Here is a 17,860-nt window from a genome sequence, read left to right as displayed (position 1 = left end):
CCTCAACCCATCCTGCAGTCTGTGTATTTTCATTGTGATATTTGATTCTTATGGCCTACAGGGTACTTACTGAAATGGGGAAAGGCATGCTTCTTGTTTTTCCTACAGATATGAGGCAGGCATCATTCCCTTAGGTGCATTTTACAGCTGGGAGCTTGGAGCAGGAGAAAGCACATGACCAACCTCCTTCAGAAGGCCCAGCAGTGAAGTTGGGTCAGTGCAAACTACATTGAAAAGCAAATGATGCTGGGCTTGAGCTAGATTTCCTGGGCAAATTGCCAAAGAAGTACTATCAAAAATGTTTATTTTAGTTGTACTTAGTTCAATGCATCATTTTCAGGAAGAAATTAAAGTACGCATTTATATCCTTTCCATTTCAATTATCAATAGAAACCATATTTTATTGCAACTGAATGTCATCCATTAGTATATATGAGCTGTACTGTGTAAAATGAGTATTTAGCCCCTACCCTGTCACCTTTTCTTCCTTAGCTATGGTCCCAAAAATGTGGTCTATTTATTTTCTTGTATAGACTAGAACGGGAAATAATTCAGTGGTAAAAGTTGTCAGAAGTTGCTAGTTACAATTGCCCTTGCTTACCAGCCAGCTGACAACTTGGCAGTTTAACAGTTATGATGTTTGTTTCCCTGTCTGTCAGACAGGGAAATTGCTTATGGGTTTGCTGAGTAGTTTGTACTGCTTTAAAGGGCCAGGCTTGAGGATCCTCTACCTTTTATCAACTTCTGGGTGGTAAATGGAGACAGGTGAGTGACACTTATAGCAAGCCCTGCTTCTATAGGAGCTTCCTGAGAGTGAATTTCTGCTGAACATTTGCCCACCAGCCTTTCCTTCCTTCCTTCCTTTGTCTGAAGTATTACTTATTGTGGTTGCTGTTGTGGCCTCACTTCTGCTTCTCCTGATTCAGTCTAAATTTCAAGAGATAGTATCTTTCACTTGCTTACATTTCTACTGACAACAAGGGGGAGAGGGACAGAGAAAGAGTGAAAGCATAGGTGTTTAATTCAGCATATGTTTACATGAATATGTAGAATAAATATTGCCAATAATTTTGGTCTTTATAGGAAGCTGATGAGTGAATAGTTACCTCTCCTCTTTTCCACATTCAGAGTGTTTAAAGATATGCATGGTACCTTTTTGATAGCTTTGTTTGTTAAAAGTTGGAAACTGGCATTCAAGTCAGCCAAATTACAGAATGAACCATTGTGTGTCAGAAAGTTTTGAAATTTTTTTTTTTTTACTTTTATTGAATGTCTACGATTTACATGTCATACACAAAAATCCCTCTCCTCCCCCCAGTAAAATAAAACAGACAAACAAACAAACAAAAATCTTGTTACAGAAGCTGTAGTGTATCACGCGGTATAGCCTTTTGTCCACGTTTACTTTCAAATGTTCATTGCTACGAGTCATGAATCTGGTTGGAGGCCTACACCATCGTTACTGGATCCTCATTGGGACTGCTGTTGGATATCCTGTCGTTGCTGTGTGTCAGGAATATTCTTAATCTTTGAATCTGCATGTCCAGCCCTTTCATGTGTTCCAGCAGGTCATACATGGTGTAGATGTTGGGGTGCGGTCCACTCAGAGTCCTGGATCACGGCCCTCTCCCTTGTCCTCAGGACAGGGCCCACTCTCCCCCTCCTATGTCATCATGGCAGGGCCTGCTCCTACTCCCTTGTCCTTGGGCGAGGGCCCACTCTCCTCCTGTGTCATCAGGGCAGGGCTGGCTCCCCTGCTCCCCTGTCCTCAGGGCAGGGCCAGCTCTCAAGCTCCCATGCCCCCAGGGCTGGCTCACCTGCTCCCTTGTCCTCAGGACCAGCTTTCCTGTTCTTGTGTCCTCAGGGCCAGCTCTCCTGCTTCCATGTCCTCAAGTCCAGTTCTCCTGCTCCTGTTCAATTTGCCAGATTGTTGTTGGCCATCAAGGCCTGGATGGCCTCCTACTCCTGTGGGTACTGGGTTTTGTGGGCCATCAAGCAGGTAACAAATGGAGGCCCCTCAAAGTCTTCGTTGAGTAGCTCACAGAAACCATTGATGTTGGCCCAGCTCAGCTTCTTGTCCCGGGGAACTTGTGGCTCTGTTGATAAACGCCTCCTGAGTCTCTGGTTCTATAGCGTGTTCCATCTGCCAGGGGCCCCCACCTCGGTGCTATCCCTAGTATCCACCTCTGCCCTATCTGGCTCTCAGCATTGAGCATGCCCCCCGCCTGTGAGAGGAGGTCCATGAGGCCTGTGGTGTGGGCAGTGCAGTCCTCGAACACCTCCTTCTCGAATACCATCTCCTTGGCCTGCACTGTGCCAGGCCAAAACTCGAAAAGCAGCAGTAGAGGCAGCAGAGGCGGCCTGGGGGTCCCTGGGAACTCAAAAGAATGTGGTCCCATGGTCCTGTGGCGGGAGGGCATGGATGATGCACATGACAGGATTTCCTTCTTTCTGGGAAACACAAGCACTGTGTTTTGGAGCTCTCAATATGGTCCTTTGGTGGCTGTGCAGTCACTGCTGTTGTGCAGATCAGACACAGTATGCGATCGACGCCATCTTGGATGATCTCTGCTTGGGTATTTTTAATACACTGCACTGTGCTTCCTCCTAATCAGGCTGCTCTCGGGCCTTAGTCCAAGAGCAACTCTTTATGACCTTACACAGGTCTAAGTTTTGAATCTTATGTATGAAGGGTGGGTAATCGTTTCAAATTCATGAGGTCAGGGAAATCACACAGCATAGATCATTTTTATTAGTGAAGACTGGCAAAGGAGATTTGGGTTTAGGAAACTACTTTCCTGCCTGATTCTCTCAGTTATCCTTCTTAAACTGTACTTCCCTCCTTGTCCTGTCTTTAGTTATTTGGGCATTTGGAGAATTACCGATGCTGTTTTGCTTGGGATATGTCTTAGTTTCTGTCCTCAACTCTGAGGCCTACAGGCCTGGCTTTCCCTAATCGTTGTCTTTCACATTGTCAGCATTGCCTACCCAGGGAGAAAGGGAAGAGCTTGTTTACTCTAGTGCCCTTATGTTTAGAGTCAACTGGTACATGGTTTCAGGTGGGGTCTGCTGCTTGGTGGCTCTGGTCTCTTGGCTAAATGACAGCCCTCTCAAGCTTTCTAACAACTGGAGTCTCTAGTACCAGCCTTACTGGGCTGTGCTGGCCAGAAGGACAAATGCTTTTGGCCCTTGTAGCAAGTGCCCACTGAACTTCCAGCTATGCTTGTCCATAGCTCTTCCTTTGGTACCAGAAACAAATAATTACCTGCTTCCTGCCTTCAAAGAGACTAACACACACACACACACACACACACACACACACACACGGGTTTTGTTATTAGAGGTCCTAAAGTCTGTATATGAAGTAGTGATTTTTTTTTTTTGAAGAAACTCTCTCAAGCCTGACTCTTGTACAGTGGTCAGGCTCTGTCTCCCTCACCCTGTATAATGCATACTTTTACTTTAGGAGTTGTCGTCGTTCTTGAAAAGAACTCACTAAACAAGTCATTGTTTCATTCTGACTGTATGGTTTGGATATAAAGTGCCCCTGCAAATGCCTTGTGTGTTGAAGGTTTGTCAAGAAGTAATGGATCCTGAAGGCTCTGGCCTCAACAGTGGATTCAGTGTGCAGGAGCTAAGGACTCTGGAAGCCTCAGACCTGAGAGCCCTGGAAACTATCTTTTGGGTAGAACAGATTAAGAGATGGCCCAACTTAGAATCCTATGCCTTAGGGAGATGTGGTCTGTGGGGACCCAGACAGGTACTCTCCTTTCATTCTATAAGTAGGCACTCTGCGTGGACTAGGGCTGGCTGCTTCCTGTCTCTTAGAGCCTACAGGACTGTGGGAGGGAAGCAGTCCAGAGAGACAAGAGACCAAATCCTAAGATAAACCAAGCCTTTATCTCTGTTAATGACCTTGCCTTTGAACCTTCCTCACTGACTTTCATAGGAGTGACAGCTGCAAGGAAGAGTTTAGAATTCCCCTAAAACCCCCGAGGACAATTTTCAGGGCCTCAAAGTATGTTGGAAACTATACCAGAAGACAAAAGCCTAGACAAGGCATGGCTGTGTTCCAGAGCAGAAACAGACCCATGGAGCTAAGTGGGATAAAGGATAGATAGAATGAAACCAAGCCATACAGTGGGATGGGGCAGTTCATCCTTCCAAGACCTTGCTGGTGAGGTCAGCTGTTAACTTTGAGCTGCAGTCAGACATTAAGTTGAACAAAAGAAACTGATATGGTGTATAAGATTGTGCATATGAAGTTCAAGAAGAGGAAACTGATCAAGGGTAATAGAGGATTAAGATAGTGGTTGCTTTTGCAGATGGATGGTTGGGATGCACTGGATGTTCTTGTTACTTGCTGGAGTTGGTAACTGTGTGGTATATGGATAAGCCATTGAAGCTGTGCACTGTGCTTCAGTTTACCAAGGCCAACTGTGCACAGTAGTGGAGACAGGGAGAGAAGGCTTGAATCTGGACTCAGAGTAGCTTCAGAGGCTGAAGAGCCATGTGACCTTGGAGAACACACACACACACACACACACACACACACTCACACTCACACTTCCAGAGGTTAAATTACTGATGAGGTTTCCAAGTTTTATCTTCTATACATCTGTGCCTATTACTGTTTGTAGAACCTGGCCATTTTTTGAATTAAGTATTTATATTGTACTTAGCTGTAGGACAGTTACTGGCAATGAACACTATGATGCTTTCACATCGCTGTGACATAGTTAATGGTCTCTCATACAGAATAGGTATTTGATATTTTCTGTCTATCCCCAGGGGTTAAACACTTGGGCAGCAGCTTTAGGAACACAGGTTTTGCCCTATTAGAACTATGAGGATGCTTTACTTGAGGGCTCAGTGTAGTGTCTACCAAGAAGCAACTGCTGAGGTCTGGCCTGTGGGTTTGGGTTTAGGAATATAAATAAAATATAGAGAGTTCCCTCAAGGTCGCCTTTGCATTAATCTTGTACCACAAGACTTGAGGGACACTCAAGAAATTCCAAGGGTGTGAAGGATAGACTGTGACCGAGAATACTGGAAAAGTTTTCAGGGGATGCCTGGATAGGAGTTGAGAAAAAGCAGGTAATGGACAAGTGACTGGCGTGATAAGTGAGGACTGGGAGGGAGAGGGTGGAGGATATGTATTCAAGGGTACACATCACCTGGACTAGGACTGGGAGCCTTTCATATTGCTGGTCCATAAAGTGCTGCAGAGTAGGTTAATAGGAGGAAGGGCTGGTTTAGTAATAGGGAGGGGTTCGACCAGGGTGAGAGATAGACTGTTGCCAGAGCCTAAGCAGAAGGTGTGTAGAATGAGGTTGTTAGAGATACTTAAGTGTGAGGCAGGTGTTTACTGGCGGGGGATGTTTTGTGATGCATCCAGTATTTAACCCTGTTGGTCTGGAAGAACTTTGAAGCTCTTTTGACCCTGAAATACCATGTGCTTTCTGTCTGTATTTAAATGGAGGCAGTGTGGGAATGGTGCTCAGCTTAGATTGTAGCTTAAACCTCTTGGCTGTTAGGTAACCTTGGACAGCGAATGTATGTGATCACCCAAGGAGCTGATCTTAGCCTGGTGATACCTGAGAGAGGACAGGCACTAAATTTAGGGAAGCTGCTGTGGTTGCTTGAATGAATTCTTGGAGGTAGGCTAACAGCAAGGACTACTGGAAAGATGAAGGACAGGAGGATCTAGTAGGTAAAGCCTGTTGACACCACTCGAGGAGGGAACAACATGCCTTTGTAGGCTTTTCCTGTTAAGAGCAGAAGGTCTAAAAGCTCTTCCTCACAGAGCTGATCTTGGGTCATTTAGAGACTTGTAAGATAGCAGGTCTTGACAGTAGGACTGGAGCCAGAGGCCAGTTGCATGTCACCAACAGTTCTTTTTGCAGGCTAGCAGGTCTGCTATCTTTGGAAATAGGATTTAAAAGTTATTATTACCAGGAACCTCGATGACTTTCATTTCTTGCAGGCTGAGTTTTATGGCTCTCTGCAGGTGTACTTATTGTATCTCTGTGAACCTGGGTGGGCTTGATGCCCAGAGAAAGGTTTGGTACTCTGTCCAACCTGTGTCCTTATTCTCAGTTGGGTGGCAGTGATGATAGAGAGGGGGCATCTGCCTCCCTTCTGGAACTCATAGGAAGAGGTGCTTAAACTATTCCTCCACCTGACCCCTGTCCAGCTTTTGATCTCAAAGTAGCTACTTCCTTTTAGTTTCCTAACTATTTTACATGTTGTCCTGGTGTCCTTTTATCCCAGGGTGATTGAAACCCAGTGTTTCACACTTGTCCACAAGATTTAAGGTAAGTTACATGTGCTTTGATACATGAGATGTGACAAAGAAGATGGACCTCTTTGTAAAGAATGCTTTTCCCCCTGTCGTAGCACCTGGCTATTTGTGTGGCTTTGGTGACAGTGTTGGTAGTAGGTGAATCACATTCTAAACCTTGTCCTATCACAGTCATTTCTTTCCTTTTTCCATGTTACATATTAAACTCAGGTCCATGCCCATTCCTGCTTCAACCCATTCATTTCTCTATTGTAACAAATGACCAAAGTAGGCATTTGTGTCTTCCCTGAGAATGGTCTAAGTCATCATTCCAGCGACTCTATGAATGGAGTGTCACTGGGCTAGCCTGTGCTACCACAATGAGCTTCTTTCCAAACGGTTGGCTCCACATTCCCTTCAGAAGTCCCAGCACTCAGCAAGTAGCTTACCGCTTCTCCTTCCTCCTCAGCCCCGCCCCTTTTTTCTTACTTGTTTCACCTAGCCCTACCTATGAATAGCCTGAGCCTTGCTTACTTTAGACATATATGTCAGCTCCTCAAGATCTTTACCCAGAATGCCATTGTTATGTCTTTTGTCCCATTACCTCATTTGTCTGTGGATTATTCTAGTGATTTCTCATGTGTCTGCTGGCAAAAGTTTCATGTGGCTAAAAGTGTAGGACTGGACAGAGATGAGAAACCCCATACAAGGTCAGGGTCTGCATGGCCTCTGAAGCTTGTTGCTTTCTAAAGCATTTTGGATTTTCCATGGCACAGATAGGGGCATTAGGCTAGCTTTCTGGAATGTGTATCTTTACTGTTTGTCTGGAAAAAGTAAATTGTCACTGTAGGAAGTAGTTGTGTTAAGGAAGAGTGACTGAGGATTTAGTATTTCTGACCCTACCCTACTGTGTGTGTGTCTGGTGTACATATCAGCATAATTATCTGGGTGTCCTGCAGTAATGCATCAGTGTGCATCATAAAACTCTGTATAACTAGACCATGTAGAATAGGAGCTGCCTCTGCCATGGTTTTATCAGTGAGAAGGTGCACTTTATCTCCTGAGACTGCCTTGTATGGTTCTTTTTCCTGTTTGAGAGGTTTCAGGTTACTTACATATTTTCTTTCCCTTAATAAAACTCAACCTTCCTCCCAAAAAAGAAAGAAAGAAAATTCAAGTTGTGGTTTAAGGTAAGATCTTAGCATTGAAAGATGAAGATGCCACATCTCATTTTTTTATTATTCTTTGATGATATAACTTTCATTTCTTTGCCTTTTCTCTCCTCTTTGTAGTCAGAAAATGGGTAAGAAGAGTCGAGTGAAAACTCAGAAATCAGGTACTGGGGCCACAGCCACCGTGTCACCAAAGGAAATCTTGAACTTGACGAGTGAGCTGTTGCAGAGTAAGTGTCTCATTCTCACCCACCCCACCAGCTGTCGTTGCCTTTCTCTCCTTTGCAGGGGTGCAGGGTTCCCTGGGTCAGGACCCTCGTCAGAGCAGCTTATGCCCTGCCCTTCCCAGCAGCCATGGGCCCCTGGGCGTTACAGAGCTTCCCTCACTTCAGTCCTCTCTCCAAAGATGAGATGTGGCTGCCTGTTCTGGCATTTAACTGTCAGATGTGAAGCTTCTATATCCAGCCATGGGACATGATCCTTCCCAGAGACACACAGGCAAGAACAGGTCTGCTCTTCAGCAGTGTGGCCTTGTACAAACTGCTGAGGCTCAGTGTCCATCAGCAAACACAGATCTCCAGCCACGTGACAAAGGCCACATGAGATTTGGCATGTGAAGACGTATCATGGCGCTCAGCCCTAGGCACGCTCATCATGCCTCCCAGGGAACTGTCCTTCTAGAATAGCTCACCTTTATTCTCAGTGATTGCATAAGTGTGTTTTTGATTTTCACATGAAGCCTGAGCGTTCCTAGTTAGAGATGAGGTGTTGTCATTGCCTACACTTGCTTTTTTAAGCTAAAATACTTTGATAGTTGTGAGTTAAAACTGGTGCTGCTGATGCCTCAGGCATAGCTATGATCTTTTGCCCTTATATTTAGATTGACCTTTGCCCCCTATGTTTAGGTTATGTAACAGCTAAATCTCAAGTAAAAATAGAGCCTTTTCTCAAGAACAGAAAGTGGCCAGTCGTCAGGCCACTGCCAGGTTTCCCCCTGGGTGCTCTGAGTTCCATTATCCCTGCCTCTCATCACTGCTCTGATTGTCTCCTATTGGAACGTAAGTGGCTCTCAGCCCTGACTTCTGCCCCAGTCAGCACATGGTGGGGGAAGAATGAAGTCAGACTGGTTAACCTGAAAAGTTAGCCGTCAGCATGTAACCAGATCATGTTAATTATTTGCCACATGTTCTTTTCTTTAGTGAGATGGGGGCAGTGGGTTTGGCAGGAGCATGGGAAGGAGACTGTCTGTAAGCTAGTGTAATGTTTAATAAGGGAGTGCTGCCAGGAGGTCGGCTGCTAGGCTGTTCCAGGAGGAGTAACCCTTTTAGATGTTGGTTCTGCAGTTGAGCTTCTGGAGCCGATTCTGAGCTTCTTCTCCAACATGACTGCTATGTCTTTTGTAGCATATGCACATGGGTTGACCTTATGTTCAATTTAGCTGGTTTCCCTTATGGAGCATTGTTCTGGAACTCAGCTAGAAAAGTACCATGACTGCCTAGAAGAGGTCAGGGGAAATAGTTTACAGTTTAGCTTTGCTTTCTGATCTTAACTGTTTACAGATGTATGCTGAGGAGAGTTACTAGAAGGAGTGGGAACTCATGTGGGGCCACTAGGCAGAAGTTAAGTGAGGGGCATCCTTGGTTCTCAGGGTGTTCACATGCTTTGAAAGTGTACAGAGTATACCTATCCACTCTCTATGTCACATGCATATATTTACATGGCTGGAGTAGCTCTGTCCGTGAATGTAAGCCAAGAACAAGATGGAAACCTTCCTTCTTTTGCAGACTAGTGGGTTAAAGTGGAGGAGGAGTGTCTTATGCAGTGGCTTTCACGTTACAGAATGCAGCAGTCCTGCCCCGGGCCCTGGAAAAGAATGGGAAGAGTACACACAGATCCGGTCTCTGGTTGAGAAAATACGAAAGAAGCAAAAAGGTAAGTTTGCTGGAATGCCGCTGTTGAGGGAACCTGGGCATAGGCTAGTGGGCTCTGAAAAGTAAAGCCTCAGGTCATTGTGCCTGCCTGTGGAAAGATGAGGCAGCCACCCAGAGAGACCCCCAGAGATTATTGTCTACTTGAGAATGAAAAGTAGTGCTGAGCTACAGGGGAGATAATTGTACCTAGGGGATAAAAGGACACAGCTTCTATTTATTTTTATTTTATGACATGTGATGAGCCTTGCTTTAACTCTTGTTTCTTTTCACATGTCAGGTGGTGTTGATTAGTATCTTACCAGGAGCTTGTGACTGACTCCAGCCCATCTCTTGTTCCTTTGAGACAGTCTTCTATGGAGCCCTGGCTATCCTTGTGCTCTTGGCAATCCCTTCTGTATTAGCTTTTCTAGTTGCTGGGATTATAGGCACACACTACCACATCCAGCCCCCACCTGTCTTGATTAAGAGATAGTTCTTAAGCTATGTAGGTTTGTGAGGTTTTTCTTGGCGTGGGGGGCACTGCTGAGGATTTAATCCAGAGCCTCTGCCACTTTACCTCTTTTCTTTAAAAAAAAAAAAAAAAAAAAAAAAAAAGATTTGCTTTTATTTTATGTGTATGAGCATTTTGCCTGCATTCATGTGCAGCAGTGCAGTGCCTGTAAAAGACAGAAGAGGGAGTCAGATCCCCAGGAGCTGGAGTTACAGACTGTTGTGCTCCAGCATGTGGGTGCCAGAAATTAACTGAACCTGGCTACTCTGCCAGTGCTCTTACCTGCTGAGCCCTGCCCTCTACCTCTTTTTTTTTTTTTTAAGATGTATTTATTATTTATATATTGTTCTGTTTGCATGTACACCTACACACCAGAAGAGGGCACCAGATCTCATTATAGATGGTTGTGAGCCATCATGTGGTTGCTGGGAATTGAACTCAGGACCTTTGGAAGAGCAGACAGTGCTCTTAACCTCTGAGCCATCTCTCCATTCCTGCACTGTAACTCTTAAGCTGTGCTTTTACAGGGCATATTTAGTAGCCATGTTAATTATTGTTAGCCAATTGGCAAAAGGAACTGTCAATTTGGAAAAGCTTTTTCAGTATGGCTGTTGTGTTTGTCAAAGAAGATTGGTATGCACAGCCACATGAAAAGTAGCAGAGAAAAAAATAGGGAGCACACACTGCAAAAGACTGAGAAATGAGAAACTTTGGAATCTGAAAAAAAAAAAGTGGTTGTTTTGTACTTGCTGTCTTAAGAAACCATCCTGTGACTCTATCTGCATACCAGTGACAGTGTGGTCTGTAGCTCAGGTGGAGAGCAGGTTCCTTTCCATTTGGTATACATGGACTTGATGGTGTTAATTATCTCCCATCAAACAGCCAAAAAAGTCTCTGCATATCTGAGTCTCTCTTCTTAGTAGATAGGGTCACTAGGCTGCACTTAGGTATAGAATGAGGAAAACAATTCCATTTTAAACTTTACCCAGCTCAAATCATTTGTCTTTCTTAGTTTCTGTGCATGCTTGGGATGGGATAGTGGTGTATCAGGAAACTTGACAGAGTGGTGAAATGGGTTAGGTTCTGTGCCTGTCTCCTGTTAATAGCATGCCTCCTGCTCGCCATGTCATCATAATGTGATAGTTATTCCAACGTATGACTTTTCATCTTTTTTAATATTTTAAACCTGATGGAAAGTCCAGAAAAGAAGGTAGATGAGAGTCTTTCACCCAGACTGTACATTTGCTGAACTTACATTCAGCTCTACCCTTCTTCTTTCCCACTTGTTCATTCCCACACTCCACCTTTCTTTTGATTTTTGTATTTGGTTTAAGAAATAAAATAATTCCAGATAGAGCTGTAGCTTCTCACTGCTCTTACTTTCAGAGGTATGCGTCTTTACTATGAATGCTTTTCTGCTCCACATAACACTCATATGACTATAAATATAAATACAGTCATATGTAAATTTGCTTAATTACTGTCATATTTGAGTTAAAAGTTTTTCTTTAGTTATACTTTATTATTTTGTGTGTTTGAGTGTTTTGTTTACATGTTTGTAAGTGCGTCATGTGCAAGTCTGGTGTTTGTGGAGGCCAGATGAGGGCATCAGATCCTCTGAGACTGGATGGAGTCACCTGGTGGGTGCTGGGATCAAATCTGGGTCCTTTCTGAGAACAGCCATGCTCTTGGATGCTGAGCCATCTCTGCAGCCACATGCCTGGGTTTCAAACACACGGTTGCCTGTGTTAGCCCTGTATCTTTGTGTTCTTAGTGTCAGGCCTGTGGAGCATTCTCATTGCTCCCAACCATCAGTGCACAGCGACAAGCTGCTGATTTTATTTGATTGGGATTCCTGTTAAGGAGATTGTAATGAGAGAGATGGCATGTCAGACTTGAGGGGAAAGCTACTGTGTAGCAGACTCTAGTCACGGTTATGGTAACTAAGTCTTCTCTCCCTTTGCCATTGATCCTATGTAGTAGTGGCACCTCATGGTTCTGGTCACATGGTATCAGGCCAAACTCTGCTCTGGCAGAGTTTGAGATTTTCATTCACCTTTCCTGGAGCTTACTACCTGGTGGCTGATTTTGATTATATCAAGGTAGAAGTGGTAAGACGAGAGCTAGTGTAAGCTGTGCTCTGCCTTTATGCTCTAGAGCCATGTGATGATATGTATCCTAAAGTAGCTCTTGTTTCCAACATGGATGATATAGGTCTGTCTGTTACTTTTGATGGGAAAAGAGAAGATTACTTCCCTGATCTAATGAAATGGGCCTCTGAAAACGGGGCTTCTGTCGAGGGGTTTGAAATGGTTAACTTCAAAGAAGAGGGCTTTGGTTTGAGAGCAACAAGAGACATCAAGGTGAGTTTATTATCTGTTGGTCTAAGGGGGTTTACATGTGTTTGAACCATTGTGAGGTTTGGAGATTGAGCTCAAGGTATGGAACAGATACCTGAGAGGCTTGTCTAAAGCTTTGTGGCTGCACAGGCAGCATTCCTTACCCTGTGGCTGCAGTCCCTTGACCTGCACATGAGCCGTGAAGAACCTCAGGCCAACAGCACTGTCGGGAGCTCTGCTAGTTCACCCTCTGGGAGAACGGTGCCATTAACCGTGCCTTAGAGCAGGGCATTTCCAGGCCTCTGTGAGGAGACTGTAGAATGTGCCTGATGGGATTTTGAGACTTAATAAGGAAAAGGAACTGGACTTACGTGGGAGGGAGAGCACATCAAATCTTGTGATAGATGGAGGTGGGTGAGGCAGGCTGGAAGGTGGGCCTTTGTTCTGGATAACTGAGTGGCTGAAAGTGCCACTTATGGAAATGGCAACACCAGAAGCAGTAGGGTGAGGGGAGGGGAGGAGAGGAGAGGAGAACTAGGCATCTGGAGAGAAATGCTTTTCAGACAGCCTCTCTGCTCCTTAGTCCTGCTGTCCTAAAGAGGAGGGCTAATTTAGTCACTTAGTCTGTTTGCCAGTTGGGGAGAAGGAACTGGGCTTAACTTGTGGGTGCTGGTTGTTCCAAGATGTTTCTTTTGCTTAGTACTCTCTACCCCATGCCTAACAGGACAACCTCACATAAGGGCCTGTGGGGAGCCAGTGTGCCTGTGACTAGGTGTGAGGGTCTGTCTGCCTGCTTCTGGAACTCAGCAGGTTATATTTTGAGTGGCCCTTTATTATCGTCTCATATCTCTCAGTTGGTGAAGAACTTAGGTGGAAGAAATGGATATTATTAGTTTGGTTCCCTCATCCCTTCAGTAACTTTTTGGCCAAGTTCTCATTAGCCTGTTGCCACAACTCTGGTATATGAGATATCTGTTGAGTACCTAATGTGTGAGGGATATTTAAGCCATATTTACAGGAAAACCTAGGGTTCTTCGTGTATGATTCTTATTATAATCTACTGTAGGGGACAAAGCAGAAAAACATCCAAATAGTAGACACTAGCAGAGGCAAGATATCGCAGGCTTCTCTCTTGTAGCAGGTGAAGAGCCCCAATTCATGCCAGTATGGCCCAGTATGTTAACTGCAGTCTGTTTTACTGGCACTTTCCTGAGAACACTATCCTCAGTCTGAAGGCTGGAAACTGCAAGGTTAAGGTGCTGTGCATCGGCTTTCTTCCTACTTTGTGCTTGTCCCGATCCTGGCATAGTCCAGCATGACAGAGTTCTAGGCATGGGTTAAGCAATGGAGGTAAACAGGGACATACCCAAAAGAAGTGTCACACATCTAAAGAAGTGCTAGTGCCAAGGATGTTTGAGGGTTGGTGCTTTAGCTGGTGCTGTAATTTGAATCCCTGTGCAGCTGCAGTTCTGCTCTGGTTTGTGACGTCAAACAGAAGAAGCAGTTCAGGGCTTGGATTAGAGTTAGATATTATTTAATTTTTAAAACTTGAAAGTCTTAAGTACAGCAAGCATTAAAACACTCTAGTGTTTTACTCCAGAGTTTTTACTTGCTTCAAAGTAAAACTGAAAGCCTTGTTCTGTGTTATCAGCATAAAGATTATATAGTGCCAATTTTCCTCACAGAACTAGGTTATTAGATTATACTTCTACTCATTTAACTGTAGTAAACATGTGAATATTTAAAACATACCTAATCTTTAAAAGAGCTGCTATGCAGTTAAGTTGTATTTCTTTATGTTTGGCTTTCTGACAGCAGATATGGTGGAAATGTTTGTAGCATGTTGTGAGATTCTACTGTTTTTTTGTTTTTGTTTTTGTTGTTTCTTTAGGCAGAAGAATTGTTTTTATGGGTTCCACGAAAGTTGCTAATGACTGTTGAATCTGCTAAGAATTCAGTATTGGGTAAGAATAATTTATTTAAAGCAATGTACAAATTATATAACTGATGACATAATCCCTCAAATCCATATTTAATGTTTGCCATTTTATGTCCAGAGAAGGATACATATGACATGAAATGTTACGTGATCTTGGAGTTGTATGCTGTAATTTTAGCATGTTTGAGGGGCGGCTTTTTAAAGGAGTCCGTGTCACTTACCCTGCTAACTTCTGGGTTGATTCAGGGCCTCTGTATTCTCAAGACCGAATTCTCCAAGCTATGGGAAACATTGCACTGGCTTTTCATCTGCTGTGTGAGCGAGCCAGCCCCAACTCTTTCTGGCAGCCATACATTCAGACACTCCCCAGTGAATATGACACCCCTCTCTACTTTGAAGAAGAGGAAGTGCGATGTCTTCAGTCAACACAAGCCATCCATGATGTCTTCAGCCAGTATAAAAACACAGCACGCCAGTATGCCTATTTCTATAAAGTCATCCAGGTGAGCAGGGTGGGAAGAGTGGACCTGCTGCATGTGTGTCCATTTGACATTTTCCACAGGATATTATTCAGTTCCTTTCATCATTGCCACTTTTGCAAAATTACTATCACATAGTTTTAAGTGCACCTGGCTTCATCAGCATCCAGAATCAATACACACAGTAGTTGTTTCTTACTGACTGAAGTTGCTGAGCTTTTTGAAAATGAGATTATAAAGAGATTTTACAAGCTGTGAACTTTGTCAAATATAAAGATTCCCTGGGTGTAATGTCTCTAGGAAGATTAGAATTGATTTCTAGAGGTTGGATAGATGGCTTAGAGGTTCAGAGCCCTTGTTCTTGCAAAAGACTGGGGTTCGATTCCCAGCCTTAGGTGATGGTTTACTGCCATCTGTAATTCCAGTTCCAGGGAATTTGATACCCTTTTCTGACTTCCTTGGGCACAAGGCATACATATGGTGTATAGACATACATGTAGGCAAAACAGTCATAGATAAAATGAATAAGTCTAATAAAAATTAAAAACAAAAAATTAGAAAACAGAAATTGGTAAAAGTTAAAATTAATTTCTATTATATTCATTAGTAAAAAAAATTGACAGCTATGTCAACTTCAAGGTGATTTGTGTATGTTTTTCAATGTGTGCTACTATTATGTATTTTAGGTAGTTCTAAGTGAAACTATCGTACTCAAGTTCAAATCTCTAGAGGGCTGCTTTTGACTTCCCGTCTTTGGGGGTTCCATCATAACTTTTCAGGAAGGGGCAGAGCCAGTGAGTGCTGTAGCTCCCCACTGAGCTGAGTTAGGGGGTGTCTTCCTCGGACTCTCCTTTTTAGTACCTGGGTCTGTCTCTGTCCTGCTGCATCTGACCATGGGTAACTGCTTGCTTCCTCCCTTTTCTTGGTCAGTTTGACAGCCTGAATTGGGGTGATGTGGTTGTTTTATAAATCATCTGTCGTACAGTGTTTTGTTTTCGAGATGTGATAATCATTTTATTGTTTAGTTTTACTTACTACCTATTTAGTTATAGTGAGTTTAAAGATAACTCTGTGTGTGTGTGTATGTGGAGAGAGCCTAGGCCTTCTGCTTCTAGACAAGCTGTCTTCCACAGCTGCCCAGTCACTGCTTAGCTTTACAGCCTGCCTACTGTACAGGAATATCCCTCTCACACACATCTCCTCCCACCAAATACTTCAACTACTTCAAAAGTCACATGATCCTTGCCACAAATAGAAACTGTTTTGCCTTTCTAACCTCATGGTTTAAGACATTATAAAGAATGATAATACATAGCTTTTCTTTCAGGTTTGCCTAATTTTAAAAACTGTTAATGGAGCCAGATTAAAACTTTGCCTCTTTATTTATATCCTGGAGTCCTACATCTGGCATTTGATATGGCTTTTTGACACCTGAAAGTGTTATGCTTTTATTTTAATTTTAGTTTTAGTTAGTTAGTTAGTTAGTTAGTTTGTTTGTTTTTCGAGACAGGGTTTCTCTGTGTTAGCCTTGGCTGTCTTGGACTTGCTTTGTAGATTAGGCTGGCCTCGAATTCACAGCGATTCACCTGTCTCTGCCTCCGGAGTGCTGGGATTACAGGTGTGCACCACCACGCCTGGCTTGCTTTTATTTTTAGTTCTTATTTGAGTACCTTGACATTGTGAGTACCTTTGTCTCTCCCTGTCCCCCCTGTCCCCCCTCTGTGTGAAATGTAGGTTATGGGGTGTGGTCACTTATATGGGTTAGCAGGAAGGCCTCATTAAGAAGGGCATTTGAGTGATGATCCCTGAGCTGAATGATCCTGAGGCAGAACAAAACAGTTGAGGATAATTTGTCCAGGTAAAAACCCAGTGGCCATGTGAGAAGAGCACAGGCTTATAATAACAGAAGCCTCTGGAAAACCTGATCACATCACACTTGCTGTTCAAATGGAATTTGCAACCAGTTGCTTTACTCAGCTGGTGCCATGTAGTAACTGAGAGTGTGCTGTGGTGCCGATTTGCCGGGGCTTACCCACCTCGCCATCCCTTAGCGCTGTGCTGTGCCGCAGTGGGCAGTTTCTGTACTTCCCTAGGGTGAAAGGTGGGATGATGCAGCCCCGACTTCCAGGGGAAAGTGGACAGAATGAGGTGACCTATGTGAAGCCCTTAGGCTTGCTGCAGAAACACTCGACGTACATAATTGTCACTGTTTGGATTCTTCAGTTCATGTTGCTTGGTTGTTACAGCTTTTTATGGTTTTTAGTTGCTTCTTCCTGGTGTTGGAATCCTTTACATCAACCCTTTTAGCCTTTCTTCTTCAGTCTTTAGGTAGGCATAATAAAAAGCCTCCTGCAAGCCTAGAGACCAAGGTCATAGGGTGGACATAAACTCAGAACTGTGTCCAATTCTCACAGTTCTGTTGTTGGTTTGGGAACTTGTACTTCTAAATACTGAAAATTCAAACAGGCTTTAGTTTTTTCTATAGTTTAAAATAATGTTACATGGCTTATTGTGAAGCCAGGTTGGCACTGTGGAAAGCAACTCTCCTCTTAGGAACACAGGGTGCCATGCTGTTTTGTGAGAAGCACTGTTAACTGTTAACCTGTTAGTACAGTCTGTCACCATAGTACTTTTCTTTCTCTTCCTCTTCTTCCTCCTCCTCTTTTTTTTTTTTTTTTTTTTTTTTTTAAAGACAGGATTTGTTATAATTCTGGCTGGCCTAGAATTTGTTATGTAGACTAGGGTGGCCTTGAATGTGTGATAATCTTCCTGCCTCTGCTGGGATTACAAACCAGCTGCACACCATACCTAGCTAACTGCTGTGGTTCTCTTTCTGAAGAAAACATTGAGACAGAGTCTCACTGTGTAACCCTGGCTGACCTGGAATTTGCTTTGCAGACCAGGTTGGTCTCAAACTCACAGAGATTTGCTTGCCTTCACCTCCTGAGTGATGGGATTAAAGGTGTGCTCCACCGTACCAAGCTTGTAGAAAGTTTCTTTTTTTTTTTTTTAATTTTTTCAGATTTATTTATTATTTATACAGTATTCTGCCCACACCTGTGCCTGCCCACCACAAGAAGACACCAGATCTCATTACAGGTGGTTTAAGCCACCATGTGGTTGCTGGGAATTGAACTTGGGACCTTCAGAAGAGCAGACGGTGCTCTTAACCTTTGAGCCATCTCTCCAGCCCCTGTAGAAAGTTTCTTAACCAGGAATTCCAATTA

At 43.7% G+C, this 17,860-nt stretch overlaps 1 protein-coding gene across 3 annotated transcripts in view; it reads left to right on the top strand.

Moving 5' to 3' along the window:
- The window catches only part of Setd3 (SET domain containing 3, actin histidine methyltransferase), a 68,480-nt gene that overhangs the window by 7,585 nt on the left and 43,035 nt on the right, over positions 1-17,860 (top strand). The window contains exons 2-6 of one of the 3 annotated variants that reach the window (XM_051151156.1): positions 7,576-7,685; positions 9,295-9,387; positions 12,091-12,239; positions 14,107-14,179; positions 14,401-14,657. In XM_051151156.1, the coding sequence (XP_051007113.1) occupies positions 7,583-7,685; positions 9,295-9,387; positions 12,091-12,239; positions 14,107-14,179; positions 14,401-14,657 (675 nt within the window). In that variant the 5' untranslated portion in view covers positions 7,576-7,582. Of the gene's footprint in view, positions 1-7,569; positions 7,686-9,239; positions 9,388-12,090; positions 12,240-14,106; positions 14,180-14,400; positions 14,658-17,860 lie in introns of those variants that run through there. The other 2 variants (XM_051151163.1, XM_051151172.1) reach the window with 2 other exon arrangements.

The sequence above is a fragment of the Acomys russatus genome, chromosome 1 (genome assembly GCF_903995435.1).
Source record: "Acomys russatus chromosome 1, mAcoRus1.1, whole genome shotgun sequence".
Lineage (NCBI taxonomy): Eukaryota > Metazoa > Chordata > Mammalia > Rodentia > Muridae > Acomys > Acomys russatus.
This window is presented reverse-complemented; position numbering and strand designations above follow the sequence as displayed.